The sequence below is a fragment of the Elephas maximus genome, chromosome 16 (assembly GCF_024166365.1).
Source record: "Elephas maximus indicus isolate mEleMax1 chromosome 16, mEleMax1 primary haplotype, whole genome shotgun sequence".
NCBI lineage: Eukaryota > Metazoa > Chordata > Mammalia > Proboscidea > Elephantidae > Elephas > Elephas maximus.
In genome coordinates, this window is record NC_064834.1 from 17,921,406 (window position 1) to 17,943,852 (window position 22,447).

At 47.8% G+C, this 22,447-nt stretch overlaps 1 protein-coding gene across 1 annotated transcript in view; it reads right to left on the reverse strand.

The window, feature by feature from the left end:
- Window positions 1-9,044: 9,044 nt before the first annotated feature.
- COL13A1 (collagen type XIII alpha 1 chain) overlaps window positions 9,045-22,447 on the reverse strand; it is a 101,205-nt gene continuing 87,802 nt past the window's right edge. The window contains exons 34-38 of the mRNA XM_049855801.1: window positions 21,823-21,876; window positions 20,712-20,747; window positions 14,026-14,103; window positions 11,189-11,227; window positions 9,045-9,503 (exon numbers count right to left, since the gene is read on the reverse strand). Coding sequence (XP_049711758.1) covers window positions 9,501-9,503; window positions 11,189-11,227; window positions 14,026-14,103; window positions 20,712-20,747; window positions 21,823-21,876 — 210 coding nt within the window. The 3' untranslated portion in view covers window positions 9,045-9,500. The remainder of the gene's footprint in view (window positions 9,504-11,188; window positions 11,228-14,025; window positions 14,104-20,711; window positions 20,748-21,822; window positions 21,877-22,447) is intronic.

The window sequence follows — 22,447 nt, forward strand, 5'->3', positions numbered from 1 at the left end:
ACTGATGAGGAAATGGAGGCTCAGAGCAGTGAAGGCACTTGCCCAACGAAGGCCATCTAGTTAGCAAGAGGCAGTCAGGGTAGGCACCGGATCTCTGACCCCAGGCCTCAGCGCTTTCCCACTGACTAGGGGAGCTGCAGGCACGTCTATTTTGGCTGGAGTTAGCAGTAAAACAGTTTGTCTTTGGAATGAGTGGAGTGCAAGAAAAATGTCTCTTAGGGGCGATTTCACTGCCTTTCTCACAGTGAGCCCTGGGGCCAGAGTGTTTCCTCTCTTCAAAGGTGGCCATGATGGATTTGTATTCCTCAACTGATGTTGACTCAGAGCCGGGAGGTTTGCTGGCAGGTGGCAAAGACCAGTTGACTACATACATGTCCAGGATCCTGCGAGTCATTGAAAGTCCTCAGACCCATTCACTTCCATGTCACCTTCTGTGGGGATATTTTTTATTTCTCCCAGTCCACGAGGGTTCTGGGAGGAGCGTGCATCAGGCACGGCTTTTCCACATCCAGTTATGAACATGTGCTATTGACCCCGAAGGGGGCCCAGATGGGCACCAGCAGTTTGTCTTCAGCCCTGGACATGCTCCTTCTCCTGTACCGAGGTTGCCGTCCCTGCTGTAGAATGAGAATCTGATAGGGGACAGTGGGCCAGGGAGCTTGATGGGAGAGGTGGGGCCATTAAGTGAAGCCCAGGATTGTACTTTTACAAGTGTTTGTAGGTCAGACACAAGAATGGAAAACAGAACTCAATATCCTTATTCTAACGAATGTTCTTTAACTTTCCAGGGCTGACTTTGTTAGGGATTTAGAGTCAGACTGTGTGCCCTGGTGGACCAGCCTTTCCATCTTGGAATAGTCTCAGGGAGAAATTCCTCTGAGGTGTCAGTTTACTCAAGAAGATCTTTCTTTCCTTGGATTACCCACTGCCCTTTGTTTCTGCCTTCCTCTGTCCCACCCCACCCCCATTTCCGAGGCTGTTGTCATTTGAGTTATGATCTTATCTCCCTGCTAGAGGTGAGTGGTGGGAGGACAGGGCGGATTTACCTTTGTTCCCCACACAATGTCTACCTCAGTAAATGGCTGCAGCTCTAAGGTAACAGGAAGTATTTGTTGAGTTGTTGCTGAAGCTTGACCTAGGAGGTTGGGGTGCCTTGTGTATTGGGCCATTGCTAGTGTGGTCCCACATCCTGGTTTGCCAGGTGTACATCTGTTGTCACAGCATAATCGTTAACGGTGCCCTATTTCACCTGCAAACTGTCCCGATTGAGCAATAGAATATGGTCACCCTCTTCATCAAGAAGTAAGGGGTCAAGAAGTTTGAGGATCATGAAGTAAAGCAGCAAGGTGGTTTGGGTATTTTTGCAAAGGGAGAAGTAAGGCAGTGGAGAGCTGAATCCCAGCAATGTGCCTTCACCACTTCTGCTAAAGGAAGGAGGCTTATTTCAGACCGTCTTGAAAATACCTAGATTGCCCCCTCTCTCATCTGTTGCCAGTTCAGTACAGGCTGGGGGCATCTCATGGCATCACACTAAACATGTGAGGCCCTTGGCTCTGAGGCTCAGCCTAGACTTCCAACAGTATTGCCTGGTCTTGCTGTGGGCTTCTCTCTTCTACTATGTGGTTATTCCTTCCTCTCTTCCAGCTTGAAACATTAGTCAACTCATGACATTAGAAAGAACCCAGGAAGTAAACAGGTTAATGGCAGCAGCACCAAAGGAAGTTAAAATCTGTTGAGAAGGAGCTGGGACAGGTGACCCAGCATACTGGCCACCACATCCTGGAGAGTTTTTCCCAAATCAAAGCAAGACAGTGCTGATAGGCCTTCTACAGAGAGGTTGTTCAAAGAACCATAATTCTCCACTAGAAAGGTGAGTTCAAGAACACTTGAAATTGTAGCACCAGCAGAGGGCGCTGGCTGTGGAGAAGCAGCAGAAATCCCTGCCACCAGAGCTGGAAAAGAGGTATCTGGGAGGGCCTTGGCTCTTGTAGCCAGCTGTTGGCCCTTGGAGATGGTAGAAGCCACAGGCCAGGGCAGGAAGTGACAGCCCATGCTTAGCTGGGGCCACACTGATCAACCCTGAAAACCAAGCCCCTGGGAAGGGTTCGGCCAGCGACACTCTGTCCAGGGGCAGCTCCATCTTCTTCCTCGTCCAAAGCAAGGTGCTTTCCCCAAGGCTTTTGGCTGGCTGGTTCACTTCTTGGCAACTAACCAAGGACTCTGGCCCTTGAAGAGGTATAGAGAAGGGATATTTCAGTGGGAGCTGCGTTGGCATATGTGGGAGCCCCCCAACCCAGGGTCAGGGGATCCCACAGGCCCAGCTGCCACCTTGCCAGACTCCCAGTGCCCTCAGAGTTTGGACTCACCCTCTTTACTCCCTTTTTTCCATCACAATCCCATTTGTTGTTCCCTTGAGGAGGGGGCATGTCCCAGGAACATGCTCACTGGAAGATTATTTCAGGTAAAGGAGCTTGGGGCAAGGGAGAGGACCTCCTGTCTACAGTGGCCAGCTCCACCCTCTCTGCTTTGTAATCCTCTCTTCGTTCTTTCTCCTCAGGACCCCCGTAGCCCTGACTGGATGCGCCCCTTATTTGTCGCTTAGCACACCCATCCTTGCATTGTTGGGTATAGAGTGTGTCTTACAGTCCATAGATGCCCCCTTTCCACTGCCAGACAGGAAGCATGGTCCCTGGACACAATAGTGCTGAATAAAGATTGATCAATGACTCAGCAGACATTAGATGTTGATGAACCCTGAGACATTGAGCTAGTCCCTTGGGAACCTAATGGATAAGAGTTCGTATCCTTCTAAGGGTTCAACGTCTAATACGGAAGACCCTTCCTTCACTCTAATATAGGGTTGAGGAGGAAAGAACACAGTTCTAAGTTGTTCCAAGGAGAGAGAAACTCATTCAACTGAGGAATCAGAAAAGTCTTCCCAGGGCCATGGCTTTGGGCTGGGCCTTGAAAGGAGGGTCAGAAGTTGACAGAGGAGAAATAATGGCATTCCAGGTGAAGGGCACACCTGGCCAAAGGTGTGGGAGGATGAAAGCAGATGAGGTATTCAGGGGTCAGTGAGTAGCCCCAGTGGTTGGAGTCTGAGGAAAGAAGGGTGGCGTCTTTTGGAGAAGGCCTTGGTAGGCAGCTGAGGGCTTTGCCCTTGGTTCAGCTCCACCTCCATCTGTGTCTTCCTTAGACAGGGGCTTGACTCTTCTCAGAGACAAGGCTTTCTAGGAACCAGAGGGTCACTCTGCATGTGGGATTCTGGCCTTAGTTTATAAAACATAGCTCTGTTCCCTGCCTTTCCTTCCTCCTGCCAGGGTGAGAAACATCCTGCTTCAAGGAAACTGAACCCTTGAAAATTCTGCTCCTTTGAGAAATGAGTGGCTAGTTGTTCCCTCGCTTGCCTTCCCTACCCCACAACTTTGCAGGAGCTCCTTCTCTTTTCTGGTTCCCCACTAGTGGCCCGCCCTTCTCTTTAAAACATTGTAGAGTCTTGGGTGCTTGTCATCTCAAGTTGCCTGAAAACGTGTCAAGGCACAGGGCAAGGGAAAGGCCAGAGAAGAATTCCACACGTGGGTGGTGTGTGGGGAGGGGTGCAGAGGGCCTGCTATAAAGCAAGGCTGCACAAACCTTACCCCAGAGCAGAGTCCCTGATCATTCGAAGAGGCCTGGGGTGGAGGTCCTCCCTGAGTGCAGGTGGCTTCTCCTTTATTGCTGACTCTCTAATAAATTCATCAGCATAGAAACCAATGTGTGAAGCAACCTCAGCAGCCCTTCCTGCCCTAGAAACGCTGACCCTCCTCACACTGTCTCCGTGTGGCCAGGTCCACTTGGAGTTTTGTTATTCAGGGTTAAAAAGCACACACATGCCGCATACCGTTTTGCAAAACCAACTCCGTGCATACTACTACCACAGCCAAATAATTCTAAGTGATGGGGCGCAGAATGTTCCAGTGCCCACAGTTCTCCTGGGACTGACCCGTCAGAGGCATCGGGGTGTCTCAGGGTGTCAGAGCTAGAGGAGCCCATGGAGGTCATTCAAATCTAACTTCCTCATTTTATATTTGGGGAAACTGAGGCCTGGAGTAAGTCACCTAAGGCCAGATAGCTAGTTCCAAAACCCAAACCCATTGCCTTCAAGTAGATTCCAACTCATAGTGACCCTACAGGACACGGTAGAAATGCCCATGGGCTTTCCAAGGAGCAGCTGATGGATTTGAACTGCTGCCCTTTTGGTTAGCAGCTGTAGCTCTTAACAAGCTATTTAGTGGCAGAGAAAAGACTAGAAGCTGAGTTCCTCAACCTGCAGGCCGTGACATACTCCTTTTATCCCCTTCTCTTCCCAGTTCTGCCAGGTGGAGTCAGGGTGCCAGCCCTTGACTTGGCACAAGAAGCATGGGGTGTGGCTGAGATGGGGGCAGAGTGGGTATGTGTGGGAGGGGGTGTCTCTTCCTTCAGCAAGGTGGGGTTTCCTCTGTCCCCGTAACAGCTGAGGCGTAAGTCGCTGACTAGTGAGTCGTTATCCTGGCCTAGATCCACCTGTTATACTGCCACCCCAGGGGCATTGGCTCAGATTCTTTTGTCAAGCCAGGTGTTTGCAGGTAGACAGTGCTGGGCAGCACCTTGGTGTCTGTACCAGAGCACAGAAGAACAGGTGCTAGGACCAGGGAAGGAACTATAGAAGGCAACCAATTCCAAGACCTAGCACTTTACAGTTTACAAAGAACTTTCACCTGTGGGAGTCTAGTTCTCCCAGTGGAGAAAGCCTGGGGGCATCTCTTGCAGTTCTCAGCAGGAAGTGCTGCAAGTCCCGACCGCTCGTCCCAAGAACAGAGCAAGCGTCTTTACCCTCCACAAGCCCTCTCTGGCCACCAGCCCCTCGGCACTGCCTCTCCCTGATCCCCTCCTGCGTTGTACCCCCACCTCTCCTTCCAGTTATTTCATCTCGCCTTGTCCTCCTGGCCTGCTGGGCCTTAGGACTGGTCCTCAGCTACTCTGCAAACTTCCTGATCACAGAGGTGAGTATGGTTGTTTAACGAACACACTTTGATAGGTCCAGATAAAAATGAAAGTCTTGGCTGACCCTTGCAAGGTTTCTAGATACCCTGTTAGGTTAAGTTAAGGTCCTAGTGGAAAGTCCCAGGGGTTGCCCGAGTCAAAGGCCTCTGGGGTGGGCTGCTTGCAATCCTGTGATAGAGGAGAGGGTCCTGGGTGAGAGATACATGTGGCACCAAACTAGGTGGCGAGACAATGTGTATGTATACACAGGTCAACCCTCAGTGAACTGCAGACCACCTGGGGAAGGCACCATGGGCACTGAAACCGGGCAGCTCCATTGCCTTTTTTCACTTTGACCACCAGGTAGCTTGAAGTCAGTGTGCAGCTGAGACCTCAGTGACGGTGGGGGCCCTTTGCCTGCCTGCCCAGGGCCCTCTTAGTACCGCTTTCTCCTCTACGCTTATTTTCCTTGACTCTGACTTTTAAACTTTATTTACATATGTGACTATTTTATTATATATATTCTTGTAAGCAACTTCAAATCCTTTGTGGTATTAAACTAAACACCAGTTGGTGTTGATTCTGACTCACGGCAACCCTGTGTGTCTCGGAGCAGAACTGTGCTCCTTCGGGTTTTCAGCCGCTGACTTTTCAGGAGTAGATTGCCAGACCTTTGTTCTGAGCCCCCTCTGGGTGGACTTGAACCTCCAACCTTTTGGTTAGCAGCTGAGTACATTAGCCATTTACACCACCCAGGGACTCCTCTGTGGTATTACTGAGGTGTAATAAGTAAATGAATAACACAAGCATGGAAAAATAAAAGAGGTTCTGTTTGCCTGAAGTTACCCAAGGCGTGCAGCTAAGACAGAATCCCAGTTTCCAGGGGGCTCTGTTAATGTTTTACTCTCATTTGGGGATCGTCGATGAGTTCTGATCGCTGTAACCAGGGCCGGAAAGGGCATGAGGCAGGGCGTCCAGAAGAACCAGTTACACGGATTCTGCAGAACCTCAGACTGTGGTGAGAACGCGTGAGGAAGGTGGGCACTGGAGGTGGTGTGGATCAGCAGAGTCAGGCTGGAGCGAATTCCAAGGGCAGAGGATGTGGGCAGGGCTGCCTTTGACTTTTGTTGACCATGGGCGCTTTTGCCTTCGTGGGTACCTTCCTTCAAAACCTGGTGGCATAGTGGTTAAGTGCTATGGCTGCTAACGAAACGTTGGCAGTTCGACCGCACCAGGCGCTCCTTGGAAACTCTATGGGGCAGCTCTATTCTGTCCTACAGGGTCGCAATCGACTAGATGACAGCGAGTTTGGTTTGGTTTTGGTTTTCCTTCATAAAAAAAGATGAAAATTTATATTTTACAACTGTGTTGGTATAAAGACAATATAATCCAGGTTGGATTCATTATTATATATTCATCTTCTGATTTTAAAAGAAATTAAAATTAAAACATTAAAAAACTCCTTTGCCATCCAGTCGATTCTGACTCATAGTGACCCTGTAAGGATGGAGTAGAACTATCCCATGGGGTTTCCAAGGAGTGGCTGGTGGATTCCAGCTGCCGACGACCTTTGGTTAGCAGACTGAGCTCTTAACCGCTGCACCAGCAGGGCTCCATTAAAACATTAAAACTTGTTGCTGTTGAGTCAATTCCAACTCATGGTGACCCTACAAGGCAAAGTAGAACTGTCCCAGAGAGTTTCCAAGGAGCACTGGCAGATTCAAACTGCCGACCTTTTGGTTAGCAGCCCGACACTTAACCACTACAGGGCCCCTAAAACTATTGTGGGCCCTGGCCCTGTGCTCACTGTGCCTGATGGAGAATCAGCCCTGGACAGGGTCCTGGGAATCTGGTCAGGGCAAAAAGCATCCCCGACATTTAGGATTATCTAGAAAGTACTATATCCTGAACATTCCCTTGGCAAAAAAAAAAAAGCAACTTGCCAGCTGGAGGCTTTTACAGATGAGCTCCATTTGGTGACCAGAGACATCAGCTCTAGTTCAGCCACTGCACTTTTCAGAGGAGGAAGCCAGGCTGAGAGGGGGCGTTTGTTCCATCGCCACAAGAATGGACTGGACATTTAGAGTAAGAATGCTGGTGTAGACCCCATGAGACTCCATTAACCCAAGAGTTTGTCAAGTGTGACTTGACTCTTCCAAGGTGGCAGAGGCCTCATAAAGGGGGAACCTATTAAATTAGAGTCTGTGTTACTGTGTGTGGACAGGGTCTGAGTTTGCTTGCCTTTGCCCTGTCTATGAAGAAAGGAAATTTAAAATGCAAATAAGATGTTTAAACAACCCAACTAATTTAGTAATTCGTTATTCTCAAGCACTTTAGAAGCACCAGTTTATGTTAAAGTACAGGTAGTCCCCAACTTATGATGTATCTGAGTTATCATGAACTGCACTTACGACCATTTTTTTTTTTTTGGTACATCTTATTGTTAGTAATATACACTACATACAATGTTGCACTAGATAAGTTGCTATTATCATTCTCAGAAGTTCACTCGCAGGTGTTCAATGTTATGATTTACTGTTCAAAACACTGCCATATATAGCAGGCTATATAAAAAAAAAGAAGTACATCGGAACCGACTTACGATGTAGTCAGGACAGAACTTTTGTCGTAAGTTGGGGACTACCTGTCATCAAATAAACCCTTATGCTACATCATAGTTAATGCTTACCTCATCATTAAAACACATTGCCTAGGTGTCCTAAAGACCTTTGGGTGTTCCTTGATGGTACAAACGGCTAAATGCTTGGCTGCTAACTGAAGGTAGGCAGTTCAAGTCCACCCAGAGGTGTCTCAGAAGAACAGCCTGGTGATCTCCTTCCAAAAAATAGCCACTGAAAACTCTGTGGAGCACAGCTCTCCTCTAACACACATGGGGTCACCATGAGTTGGGGTCGTCTCCATGGCAGCTGGTTTGGCTTTTTAGAGGCCTTTACTAAGCAGGGCACTACAGATGGAAAGCAGTAAAACCCTGTTTCTTACAAAATAAAAACAACTTGAGTTTGGGCCAGGCCGGCCTGGATTTGTGAGCATTTTCTGAATGTTCTTTGCTAGAGTGGAATGACAGACGAGACGAAGTTCTCTTCAACCACTAGTGGTAAGTGGACCCCCAAATCCAGATGAGTGGCACAGCCATGATCAGCAATAGCTAACAGTAGGGGCTGCCAACTCCAAAGGGAAAAAAACACCCCAACATAAGTGGAGCACATGCTATTTTTAGGACAGTCTGATCAAGCAATGGACACATGTCGCTGTGCATTTATGAAAACCCACAGGGCTGGACAACACAGAGAAAACCCTAATGTAAACTCTGAACTTTGGTTAACAGTAATGTATCAATATTGGCTGATCAGTTGCAGCAAATGTACCACACCAGTGAAAGATGTTCATAGTAGAAAGGAGAGGAAATATATAGGCATTCTCTGTCATTTCTGCACAAATTCTCTGAAAACCTAAATCTGCTCTAAAAAATAGTGTATTAAAAAAACAGCAAAACAAAAAGCAAGAGCAAATGGCCCTTCAAAATCTTAGATAGCTGTCAGCACAACCCTAAATGTTAAAGAGTGACGTCTACCAAAAAACAGCACTGTGACGAACTTGGGATATGTTTAAATAGACATAATTCCAGTTGCCGTTCCGTCGATTCCATCTCAGGATGACCCCGTGTGTGTCAGAGTGGAACTGTGCTCCACAGGGGTTTCAAGGGCTAATTTTTTGAAAGTAGATCTCCAGGCCTGTCTTCTGAGGTGCCTCTGGGTGGACTTGAACCTCCAAACTTCCGGTTAGCAGTCAAGCACGTTAATCGTTTGTGCCACCCGGGGACAACAGATATAATAGACATTGGTTAACAGAATCTCCCTACCTCTCTTTGTTGGACTGAACATTTCAAAACATTTCCCCGTACTTCTGAGAACCTCTGCCTCTGAGGCTTCTGCTTTCATGAAGATAATAATGTATTTAATTGAAATAATAATGCAATTAATTTAATGAAAGAAATCATGTATTTAATTTAATGATTAACCAGGATCCTGAATTTGCATGTTTCATTTTTTTTTTAATAATAGAAATCCATAAGAGTTTAAAATATTCTTAGACACACCTAGGTTGGCAAATGCCACCATCTTCCATATTTACGTGAATTCACACATAAGCTAGCCAGCACCTGAGTGCTGGATGGCCCCCTTTGGCACCAGAACAAAATAATTTATTGAGCTTCAATACTTAATAAGTGTGCACAAATATCATGCAAACATCACAATTGGACTCACAAACAAAAAGTGTATTAGAGACACAGGCTTATACAAAACATCTTGTAAACACAAGGGAAGAGGTTGGTATTTTCTGTACAAATATGCAGGGTTTGTTTTTTTAATAATCTGTCAGATGCATCATACTTCTGGCATTTTCAAAAAGTGAAAACTGTATAAAAATAAATATTCTATGTACAAACACACACACAGGCCAATCCAAGGTTAGAGGCATCACTGCAAAGAAAACAAAACAACATACAGTTAGCTTCAGTGGGTCTGTGTATGTTTCTTTCCCTTGTAGGACAGGAGGTAGATCTTGTCCTGGGATAGACGGGAGCTCTGGGTGGGTTCTGGGGGAACCACTAGCCCCCTGCGTCTGAGAAACGGTCCTGACTCTCAGCACCCTGAGGGTGGGATACGAAGCTTTCACCTTCCAGTGACTGCTCACTTGGCCACTAGAGGGCGCTTTCTCTCTATGCTGCCTACCAAGGCCTGGCTATATAATTATGCATCTTCCCAAACTGAATTTATGGTGGACACACAGGCATGAGGCTCTGTAGTGGCTCCAAGACACTGTAGTTCTTGACAGAGGCTGTTCTTCTCCTCTTAAGCTCAGCCATTTCTATCTCCTGATCATTAGCAGCAATCTTGAAGAATTATCTTTTTCTTAGGGTGCAAGGAGTTGGGGTCTTATTTGACACATCTTTTACCTGCTTCTGTAGAGCTTTAACTAGGTCGAGGCCAGAATTCAACAAGAGGCTTGAGGGGCAGAGTCAGGGAAGACATCTCACTTGAGGATTAAGCTTTTCCTTCCTCTGATTGGGGGCACTATAGGGGCCCAGGCAAGCGGGTACTCAACCTGGGGCTTGGTCTCTTGGCTGTTTCCCTACTTTCATCCAAGCCCATGAACTAATGAGATTCTGAGCATCTTAGCAGAAAGTCACTTATCCATTTCATTGTTAGTGTGCCTCTGCTGTCGCTGGGATAAGACTGAATTAGCTAAGCACAGACGAACTGGTTGGAGTCTCCAACCCTTTTATAAGAATGAACCAAAACCCCAAAACTACTGGGGAAGAGGGTTGGTGAGATCTCTGAGTGGGAGGTGAGGAGGATGGAGGTAGTGGGTGGCTGCCAGTAGGGAATCAAGGCAGCTGCTACCGTTGTTGGGACTAAGTTGGACTTATCAGGCTAGGGAGCCCTGTGCTTTGGGGGGCTATGACTGACGGAATGGGGTGCAGCTCTGTGGCTTCAGACTGCTTTAGTGGTGGCCAATGCCAAAGTGAGTGTGAACAAATGAAAACTCAATGCTGGCAGGCATTCTGGGAACCCAAGGGAGGTTGTACTGCAGATTACATGTGTAAAGCATGAAGCTCTAACAACTTAAGTTCAAGGGCAAGGGTAGAGCGCTTAGCTGGACAGTCTCAATGAAGAGGTGTTGGAGCCATGTGAGTTTATAGTTTAAGCAACTTAGATTTCCTACATCTGTATAAATGTCATCACATGGCTTAAATGACCTCATATGTACCGTACACTATGAGAGTAGGTCACTGATAGTTTAATTTTATTAAAGTACTGATAGCTTAATTTTAAAACATAGTTCGAACTTCTTGGAGGAAGGGTACTGTATAAATTAACCATACAAAGCCTAAAGATGTCACCTGTGTGGCCACATGGAAATTCCATACACTGGAGTTTGCTAAGACCTTAAAAAGCATTTCGGAATGTTCTCCCAGTGTGGCCACAGCATGGGATATTTAATGGGCACCTATCATTGAGGCAGTTCCTTTCTAGACCCATGTCTTGCCTCAACTGCAGAAAGGCCCAGAGTGGTCATTCTGCGTGCTTTATGACACTGTTAATGAAATGGAGTTCCAACTACATCTCTGCCCCAAGGCAGTGCAAACCCCTGGGAACCCTACCTTGTTCCAGCAGCCTTGGACTGGTAGACCATCTTCACCCTGCAGGGAGGAAGGAAGGCAAGGGGCTGAGACTCTCAGAGGCTGGCCCACCAAGCAGGAGGTCAGGGCTGATAAGGGCCACACACATGGCAGCGGAGAGGAATGTGGTCTACTCACTGTCGTCTATTTCTTTTCTCTACCTCAGGTCAGAGCTTGGGAAGGAGGTGGGAAACACGTCTGCTCTCTTCCCATTGGCTAAGGTCACATGCAGCTACAGTGTGATGCCAAGGGGGGCTCTCCTAGCCTGCAGGATCAGCAAGCAGAGGTGGCCTTGAACAGCCTGGGAGACCCACTGGTGTGGGACTTGGGGGCCTCAGTTTCCCCCCGCCACCCCGTGAAGCCTGAGGAAGTGGCAGTTGTATTAGGTGGCCTCTAAGCTATCTCTCAGGTCTCCTATTCTCTTATTTCTCTTTTACTTAGCAGTGAAAGGAGGAAATCTAGATGGTTCTTATCTGATAATCAGCACAGGGTGGGGAAAGGGGCAAAGGGACAGGTGAACTCATGGAATCTGCAACATGGCCCTGAGGTGCCTTCACAAGAAGACAGGGCTTCTGGCATAGCCTCAGACATTGCTGGGAATTTGGGGGCAAAAAGTAGTAGCAGGATGGGAGCAATTGTGTGCTGCTTGTCCCTTTTGTTGGTGGCAACCACTGAGCACTCGTTGTGTCATGCCCATGGTGGTGGAAACCTTCCTGGGTCTGCTCGGCCCTAACAGCCTGGTCTCTGAAACACCCTGGGGGAAGACCTAGACATCTTTGTGAGAGAAGGTGAGGGCAATGTTGAACCAAGGGCAAAGATCTAATACTCAGTCCCAATGGACTAGAACTGCCTCCACAGTCTAGAATTCCAGGCTCCAGGGAAGAGAAGGAGATTCTAGATGGACACAGGTTTCCAGGGGACACAGGTTTCTGGTCAGTCCCAAGAGAGGTTGAATTAATGCCCCGGTGACAGGCACCTGAGCCTCTCCTTGCGTGGCTGGCAGTGGCCCCATCATGGAGGTTGGAAAAAGTCTAGTTACCTTAAACAAAAAATCATGATCCACACTCCCCTGCCCCCATGTACACAATGGCCCAACACCGGAGACCAGGGAAACAAAAACCAAGAGAAACAAGAAAGGGACAATATTTACACTTCTACGCAACATTAACAGACAAATGACACATCGATATGGGATGTTATTGAAGGAGACGTCATTTTGCATTAAAGGTTAAACAGATGAGGGTGGCCTTCGTGCTTCCACGGTTTCACGATGACCGTCTGCCCCCTCCCAGCCCACGGTGCACACACTTCACATGGAGTCTGGAAGGCAGAGGAGCCCCACAGGCCGAGCGGCATTCCCATGGGCAGGGGGATGGTGGAGGGGGACAGTGGGGGGCGGGGCAGGAAGGGGAGAATGGGAGGTTAGGTGTGGTGGAGCAGCGTGGCCAGCGCCCCAGGAAAGGTGCTTAGGTGGTGGGAAGAAGACGCTGCAGAAGAGGGTGGCAGAGGGAAGAGCTGGCTGAGGGTTAACACGGGCTCTGAGCGGGGACTGGGAGGTCCCACAGTGGAGGAAGATGCTTGTTCATGCTGTCTGCTGGGGGCAGGCCTGGCCGGTGGGGGCGGGGACGGTGGCTTACAGTGGGGACAGGAAGCTGCTGCTCTGTGTGCTGGCTCTGTGCCCCCTTTGGTTGTATATGCTGGTCCTAAAAAGTCCCTAGTCCCTTCGAGGAGCTCTGTAAGGGAATGCAAGGCACGAGTTCTAATCCGACTATTGCTGGTATGATGGTGGCTCCGCGAGCTCCACACCTACTGCAGAAATCGAGGGATGGTGAGACCCTCCTGAGCCCAGTGTGTCTGCCTCCAGTGAAGCGTCATCTCCTGCCTCCCTTGCAGTAAGCAGGAAGGATTGGACTGGAGATGGACTGGGCCAGGCAGGAACAAAATGGTCACCACTTAGGCCTGGGACAGGCTTGGAAGGCGGGTCTCCTCTCTTCTCCCTAACTACATTCTCAACCTTTTCATTCTCTTCCAGACTTTCAGTGGCGAATCATCTGCAGATGAATGAAAGGGAAACCAAGGGAGGGTCTTGTGCTGTCATGTGGGGTTTAAGCAAAAAGGATGAACCCTTAAGAATCTAAAAACCTGATCTTGGACAGTCCCCCAGTTCTGCTGGTGTCTCCAGGTCAGTGACCCCAGACCCCACCTGGGAGAGGGGGCATGGTGGCCCCCTTCCTCTCCCACAGTCACAGAACTTCTCAGTTTCCCCCAGCAATGTTGATGAGTGTGCCTATCTGTCCCCTGCCAAGTCATGACAGTGTGAAGGGTGGTGGTACGAGGGGCTGACCCAGGCACCTCAGTGTCCCCTCAACACTTCAGCAATTGCCAGGTGCTCAGCCAATGCTTGCTGAGCTAACTGCATTGTGCAAAGCAGAAGTCACAGTTCTAAGAACCTGTCCGTGGAACCCCCTTCCCTAGTTTTATTTCTGGTGGCAGGTTTATCTAGAAGCAGTTCTGAAATGAGGATCAGATGTAGCCAAAGCTGCTTCAGGCTGGGGAGGGTTGGCTCACATTAAGGTGAGGTGCTTCTGAAGAATGTATAGGAGGAAGCCAAGGAAACATGCTAACAAACTGCATGCAGGAGGGGAGCATGGCTGGGGGGCCCGGGGAGCAGCCAAGGCAGGGTGGCCCTGGGTGTCCACAGAGAGAACAAGCAGGGAGGAGAAGGTGGATGGGTAGAGGCTGGAGAGACATGCAGGTACAAACCACACAGGTGGGGATGCCCGAATCGGCCATGCAGGAAACGGGGGGTGATGCCATACCAATGGGCATGGGGCATCCAGTCCGTCCAGCCCTGGTAACCCTGGCTCCCCTTTCTCTCCTTTAAAACCTCGGTGTCCCTGTTCACAAAACCAACCACGGGGGTTATTGAAGTCAAGGCCGGCCAGCTCCGCCCGTCCGTGGAGCGGAGAGGCCTAGTCCTACACTGGCCAGGATGCAGGACTCTTGAGACATATACAAACAGTGGGTCCCCATCTCCCAAACTCCACATTTGTGCTCTCGTTGGCTTCCTGGAGAGTTCAGCTTCTGCACATGGTGCCACCAGCACCCTCTCCATGTAAAAACTTACTCAGAGTAAACAGATAATTTTCAGAACCTTCAGATGGATTGAAACAGCACTCGGGAGGCCCAGCAGATGCAGCACAAAGAATTAATGACTGCTTTGTTTGGAGTCCCTGTGTGGTGCAAACATTTAATGCACTTGGCTGCTAACTGAAAGGTTGAAGGTTCGAGTTCTACCCAGAGGTGCCTTGGAAGAAAGGCCTGGTGATCCACTTCCAAAAAACCAGCCATTGAAAACCCAGTGGAGCACAGTTCTGCTCCGACACACCTGCGGTCATCATGAGTCGGGGTCGACTTGATGGCGACTATTTTTTGTTGTTGTTGTTGGGGGAAAGGCTTCCCGTGGGTGTCTTTGTACTGATTTGGGTCTGAAGCTTTAAAGATTGTAGGTGGGTGGCTGTTGGGTGTTGGGAGGCTGTCTCGTTCTGCCTACTTCTGAGCATAGGTGGCCTCTGGAGATGCTAACCCTGGCGTCCTGCATCCTGACCCAGTGAGGACTCAGATGGCTTGAACTGCTGGCCATCAAGCACAGGTGGCCACCAAGTGAAGAAGGCAAATCTGTGAATTCCAAATGCCACACTGGCTCCCCAAATCGGCCTGGAGCTCAAAGCCGAGGCCTCCTCCTGGAAAATCCCTTTCCTCCCAGTCTCTTCCCTTCCACACATCAAATGTTTCGCATCTTCAAAGGAAAGGCATTTGGCCGGAATTATTTGCAGCTGTGGTTTTAAGGCAAACCAGCAGCAGGCAGAATTTCAGGGCCAAACGGACAGGCAGATTTTGGGAGCCTCAGTGCGGTCACTGGGTTCTCATCTTAGCTGATTTGCCTTCTTTGTTTCCAACTTGCAAACCTCAAGGAAAAAAAGAGAACAACGCAAGCGATAAAGCAAAACATACCAGTGGGCAGGGGGCATCTAATCCAGGCGCTCCTTGGTCTCCCTTATCCCCTTTAGGCCCTCTAGAGCCTTTCTTCCCCCTTTCCCCCTGTAAATAATGGTTTAGTCCAAGAAAAAAAACAACATCAAAACTTTAGGATTATCCATGTGTTAAGGTTAGAGACAGGAAAAGGAAAAAAAGAGGGAAAAATAGACTCTTTCAATTAGGATATTCTCCCCGATAGGGTTTGGGGTCAGGACCCACTTTCACCCCACTAAGCAGTAGGGCTCAAAGCTGGAGCTGGAGCTGGAGGAAAATCCAGTGGCGGCTTCTGCTAACCCTGGGCCCAGAGTGGGTCTGTGAGGAGCAGAGTGACTGGGGGACTGACTTCCTGCTCTTTGAGGGCCCATTTTTGACAGGCTTTGGGCTGACAACTTTTTGTCCCAACTGGTTTTCATCCCTTTGATATTCTACTAGGAAACAAGGTGTTTTATTTAGAGCCCTGGGGTGTGTGTGTGCACGTGTGTGAACACAGCATGTATGAGTGTGTGTATGTGTGTGCTTGAGCATGTGTGTACACCTGTGTGCACGTGCATACATGTGCACGTGTGTGTGTATATGAGCATGTATGTATGAGTGTGTGTAAGCATGTGCTCGTGTGTGCGTTATGAGTGTGTGTGGATTCGTGCTGATGTTTGTACTTGTATGAGTGTGTGCTTATGTGTGTCCATGTATGTGCAGGGATCACGAATGTCCCCTGTTTCTCAGCCAGGTCCTTCCATTCTAGGTGTGTCTCTGTGCCACGCTGGTCGGAAGCCATAGATGGCTATTTGTATGTGGACATGCCAGTTGAAGGAATTCATTTATTTCTGAAAAACTTCAGTAAACATCATCTTTCTAAATAAAACCCAAATTTGTATGTGTCAGGGCCACTCTCCATTTAAAGAGGGCTGTGTTGTGAGGAGCTATTTTTAAAAGTGAAATATCACCTCCGGAGGAATTTGAGTTTGAATGTTCATATGTTGGGTTTCTTTAAAAGGGGGCCTGAGTGCACCCTGGGGAGTCTTCTTGGAACTCCCCCCGCTCTACAGACGCTATTATCTAATGCTTGGGAGCTTCCGTGGTGTTATTCTAGGGTGGGAAAACCTCAAAGGCTGAGTGGCACATTAGTCAGATGAAATGGCTCTGCTAATTATTAGCAGAATGACTTTGGGAAGTTACTTAACCTCTCTGAGCCTCAGTTTCTTCACCTGTAAAACGGGGATAATAAGATCTGCCTCAAAGGCTTTTTTGAGGTCTCTGTGCACATTAAGTGCTTAATACTGGCATATGGTACGTGCTCAGTAAATGATAACAATAATGGTTATTATTGGTTGTTAGCCAGTATAGGAGCCAAGGCTGCCACAAGAGGCAAGCCTTGGGGTCAGTCATGGGTTTGTTGTGTCTGCAGTGTTCCTGAAGTGGGAGGCTGCCAGATATAAGTCAGAGGGAGACAGAGGAAAAGAATACTTTTGAGGTTTCCTCTAATCTTTGGAAATTACCCAAATTTCTTGATTCCAGGGGTTGCCTGCAATTTCCAAGGCATTGTTCTAAATGAGTTTCTAAAACTCAGATCCTTACTTAGGTAATGCGTATCTGCGTATTAGGGGGGATTCTGGCATACCGTTGGCTCTGAAATATGCCCACCAACAAGAGCAGCATGGTGTCAATTACTTGCAAACAGTGGACAAGAAAAACACTAGCTGTTTGGATGGTCAACCTTCTTGGCACTGTGGCCCCTTCATTCTGTTGGGGTCAGGTCAGTGTAAAATTGAGCACTAATTAAGTTTCCTAATGAAGAGGGTGGGTAGAGCTGCCTAAGTCAGGAGATCCCAGGCTCCTTGTATGCTGGGCCTGAGGGTCAGAGAGGGCCTGTGTGTTTCAGACCTGGTTGACGGGCAACTTATACTATGGGGCGCCATGTTCTAAGGATACGAAAGTAGCTTTAAGTCGGGTGCTCTTTAAAGATGTCAGAGCAGTAGCTTACCCACATCCTCCCCTCCCCAGACAGTGACACGACAGAGACCCTGACAAAGAGGGAATTCTAGCTGGCCAAGGGGACAGGGGAAAAGAAAGTCCAGCAGCAGAGGTTTCTTAAAAAACAAATAAACACAGACTTTAGAGGAAATAAATTGAAGTGGGGCCGGGTAAGGAAAAGGATGAGGGACATGGGATTATGAGGGCTGAACGTATCTAGGGGTAAACATTGGAGGCGTAGAGGAAGGAAGAGGCAGACTCAGGCCAAAAAGGGTAAGAGGAGGGAGAGGTAAGGAGGCAAGCTGGACCTAGGGAGGCAAGACACACACACACACATGCACATGCATGCACACACAGGCACAGACACGCAGAACATCCCAGAGGGTAGCGAGTTCGTCTCACTGCAAGGCGCTCCGGCCTTTTCAGCTGGCTTGCAGGCAGCTCCGTGGTCACTCACTGTGGTCCCCCCAATTACCCTGATGACCAAATTGCTAGATTCACACCACCCTTGATCCTTTGAGTTTTCCTCCTAAAAGTGGCACCTGGGCCAAATTCATGGAGAGCTGCTTAGGGGCCAGGGCACTGCCCTTAGTGGCAAGGGTAAAACATTCTTTCCACCGGCATGGGTGTCTTGCTCTTAGAAAAAGCCCTGTTTCAGGCTCTGAGCTTTGCCTACTATGAGGACCTTCCACCTTCAAGGAACAGGACAGAGGCTTGAAGACCAGCCTCTGGTGGGACATGGAGAAGTCTAATTTTTTTTAAATCATTGTGAAAATATATATAACAGAACATTTGCCAATTCAATATTTTTCAGGTATACAGTATAGTGATAACAATTACATTAATCATGTTGTACACCCATCACCATTAATTGTTGCCAAATTTTCCATCACCATAAACAGAAACTCACCAGAGAAACAATTTTTTTTTTTTTAAAGATCATTTCAGGGAATAGTTTCGGTTCAATGTTTAGGGTTTAAATATTTCTGCAGGGGATCATCCAGCCTCAGTGGCTTCAGAAAGTCTGGGTCCCATGAGAATTTGAGGTTCTGTTCCACATCCTCCCCTCTTTTGATCAGGATTCTTCTGTAGAATCTTTGATTAAATGGTTCAGTATTGGGAGCAGGGCACCACCCAGTTCTGGTCTCATGGCAAAGGAGGCAGTTGTTCATGGAGGCAATTGGACATGTGTTCCAGTTACTCCCCCAATTCCTGGCCCTCCATGGGAAGTATAATTTAAAGGTTGTGTCTTGGTTCACTCTGGACAAAAGACTCTTGGTGCACTCACTGGGAGCCTCTCTGATGGGGGTCACCCGGGCATGATTTGTAGCAGAGTTTGGGAACTGCCCTATGGGAGCCACCCTCCAAAACTGGGGTCGGGGGGGAGGGAGCTTTGAATGTCTCTAGCTTCACCTTTACAAGTAACAACAAGGCTTTAATCAAAATGCTGTCTAAGCCACTTCTGGCATTTCACCTTGACCGAAGTGTCAACATTCTGAACTTCCAGCATCAGAAGACTTTCCATGGCAAAGCCCTGACTTGGCTTGGGCCAGGCCTTTCTTTGTTTTGGAAGGCTTAATACCAAATCCTCACATTTCTCCCCTGAAGTTCTGTTAGGGTGGTGGAATAAAAAGGTCTAAATGAGGGGGCAAGATTTAGCAGAGTCTTAGAGGACCTTCTGATATCCTGAGAGTCAAATCTCTCAGATGAAAAGCCTGCTCTTTGAAACATGTCAACTAGTTCTTTCTGGTGCGCTCAGATGTAGGTTCATGCAACTTTCTTGTTTTCTGGACTTGATTTCTATAACATGACATATTCCTAGTTTATATAATGGGATTGGGGGAAAGTATATGAAACTTTAGGAAGGGAGAAGTGGAGAATAAATATTTTCTAACTAATTCCGGAGGCCTCACTGGCACATTCAACAAACTTAGCTCCTTAAGAATCAGAGCTGTCAGCCTCCATGCCCCCCTCCATCTGTGACAAGGACACTTGGCCTTCACCACCTCTACCTCCAAAACAACTCAGTGACCCTCACTTGAAGGACTGCTTTTACAGCCTTCACATGGTTTGTGCCTCAAGCCAACTGAAAAAGTGTTAAGAGATAGGCTTTTATAATATTAATTTAACCTAATGAAGAAAACCAGAGTTTGTTAGAAGTGAATTAGAAAGGAGGTTAATAAGCCAACTAAGAGGTGGAATGATCAATTGTTTGAGGCCTGAATTCTTGAATGTCATACTAAGAAAGGCGAGTTTACAAGCCTGCCTTAAAAAGCCTGGCCACACTTCTGGAAGCAGATCTTTTTATTCCAGTGCTTTCAAAATTTGGTCTCCCCATGGGACACTCTGATAGGGTAGCTCTCCTGGCTCCCTCTTAGTTTATGGGATATATGGGACAAATTAAATTGCTTTTGGCCAGCCGCCCGTGAGGAGTATTCAGGAATGTCGAAGTGCTCAATAACTGGGTCTTCAATGGAAGCGAATGGAATTAACTGGAGTTAGATATAAACATATGGATTCTGGCACTTCTACTCATGAACATGGTATTGGTGTTCAAAGATCAGCCAGAATACCTGGGTTAGGCCACTTGCTCTGCTTCTCTCTGTGGAACCTCAGTATGTTTTATCATCATTCTGGGCCTCATTTCTCCATCTATTCCTCCCATTCCTTCTCTATAAAGCTAAGGTCCTTGGATTTTATGGCCCTCCCAGAAAACCCTCTTGAGTGTCTAGGGAGCATGCACCTCACTGTGAGTATGACTGTGATGAAGCAGCAGAGGAGAGAGTCATTCTAGAAAGGAACCCAAAGGTCAAATCTTGGTCAGATGTAGCTAACTTATCCCTGCTGGGTCCCAATGCCAAGGCCACAGCGTATGTCATTTACCACCATGTGGCTGTGGGTCCGGGACATTCAATAAATATGTCCTGGTGAAGATGGCAGGAGCCAAAGGGGAAGCAAGGAGCCTAGGAAGGCGCCGTTGTTTCACAGTCCTGCCGACTCTTTCCAAGAGACATAATGGCTGTAATATTTTTTTTGTAAAGGGTTGGCTGCTTGTAGCAGCTGTGTGCTTGTTCTCAGAAATGGAATTTATTTTCTCTCTCACCAGTGGTCTGGAATGCTTGGCAAAACTAAGTTTTAGGAGGCTAGGACTGGTTAATGATGGATTTAAAAATATCATTTGGGGCCCATTATCAGGGTAACATAGTGAGAGTTGAACACAGGACTCTCGTTCCTGCATGGCTGTGTTAGTCTGATGGCCGCCAAGGGATGCTGTCTCTTCTTGTCATGTGGAAAAATACGTGCTTCAATTTCAGGAGTAGGCCCCAGGCTCCTGCCTGCCACATATGAAGCCTTTCACTGTGAAGCTTTTAAATTTAGGATGATTTATCAGAAAAAAACATATTTGCCATGTCGGGTGAGGAATTCCTAATTGATCATTCCACCACATCATGAGGACATTAGTAGCCAGAGCCAAGGTGCGCGGGCTCCAACTCACCCGGCTTCCTTTGTCCCCGGGTGGTCCGTGTAAACCCTGCAATAAATCAGAGAAATGGAGACACATTCATGAAAAAACACAGGGTGGTCAGACAGTCCTTCCTCCCAAGGCTCATAAAGCAATTTACTGATGCTGAACTCACTGGAGACAGGTTTAATTATCCCCATTTTACAGAAAGGGGACAAAGGAGAAAATTGCTGAAGTAACCTGACCTAGAGACAAATGATGAGTTATGCCCAAAGCCAGGGACAGAGCTCTGGTTCTTGTCCATAGCCAATGTCACAGCCTGTGGTCATGGTCTTCCACCATCATTTACGCTAATAAGTGGTGGGCTCAGAGGGCATGGTTGGGTTGTGGTGAATTCTCCTGGTAGAAGTGAGTCCACATTGCTATCCTGCCAGGTTCTTGCTGGAAAAAGAATTCAACAGCTTCTCAGATCCTCTTTTCAAGGTGCAAAATACCATCCATTTCTTCAGCTAGGGTGGATGAATCAACACAAGGCAAATACTTGCCTGTAGTTGCCTATTTAGCCCAAAGAAAACTGCCCGGACAACTATCACAGATCTACAAGCCTTCAAGTAGATGGGAAACCACAGTTGTGGCTCTGTTGGGGAGACAATGAACGTTTATAACAAAGCAATGGCAGAACATGCTGCAAATGGAAAGTCAGTCTGTTCTTTTAGGCCTGGCTCCCTTGGGAGAGGTGCTCTCTCATGAAGCGTTTTCTTGTATTATAGGGATCTGGGTCTGATGCTGCCGCTGCCAAGGATCTGACGCTCCTTGAGGGCAGGGGCAGTGGCATGTTTACCTGTGAGCTCCTGCTGCAGCTAACACAGAGGCTTCCAGTGGAAGATGTGGCTGTTACAGCAGGTGGTCTACGTGGCTAAGGATTTGCTACAACGGAGGCCACGTGTCCTGGCGTTTTGCTCCAAACAGTGCCCAGCAGAAAGTTCTAGTGCATTGACTATTTAGCTGTGGGCAGCTCCCTGTCATAGAAATGAGAGTTCTCTCTTGGCCCCAGATTTGTTGTTCTAAGGTCTAGACTTTCTGTTTTGACAATGCTTCTGTTGGAGGAAGGGAAGAAGAGAAGCCCTGATTCCAGGAGACTTACAGGAAGCCCAGCTGCCCCCGTTGGTCCTGTCATCCCAGGGTCACCTTTGCTGCCCTGAAACAGGAGAAGGAAATCATGAGTCCTCCTGACACCAAAACAGCCTACCATCAGCCATTTTCTATTTTTATGAAACAACAGAAAATTCTCCAGCTCCCCAAAGCAGCCGGTGGGGAAGCAAGGCTTGCAGAGGGTGGGATATGGCTTGGAAACCCCTCCTCACTCTCCCTGTGGCAGCCAAGTCTATGCCCCCAAGCCCAGCAGAAGGGCTGAGCAGTGTCCTGGGGGTACAGGCTGGCCTGAGGCTCAAGCAGGAGAGGAGAACAGGGAGTTGTGGACAAGGCAGGCAGGGATAAGAGAAAGGAAAGAGAAAGAGACATTTTTTTTTTTTTTCTCCCCACATTGTTCAACATATTTATTGATTTTCTTTTCAATATATTTGACCAGATTTGGAAAGCCTTCCAGAAATAAAATTTTATTCTAGGACTGAAGAAATTAAGGAATATTCTCAATTTGCTGCAATTAAAGTTTTCCATTTAAAATTGGGTCTTGCACTGGTTCAGATTAAGTCCTGTTGATTTGATTATGTATAAACAGATTGAGAAAGAGAACTGTTATGTTTTCCTTG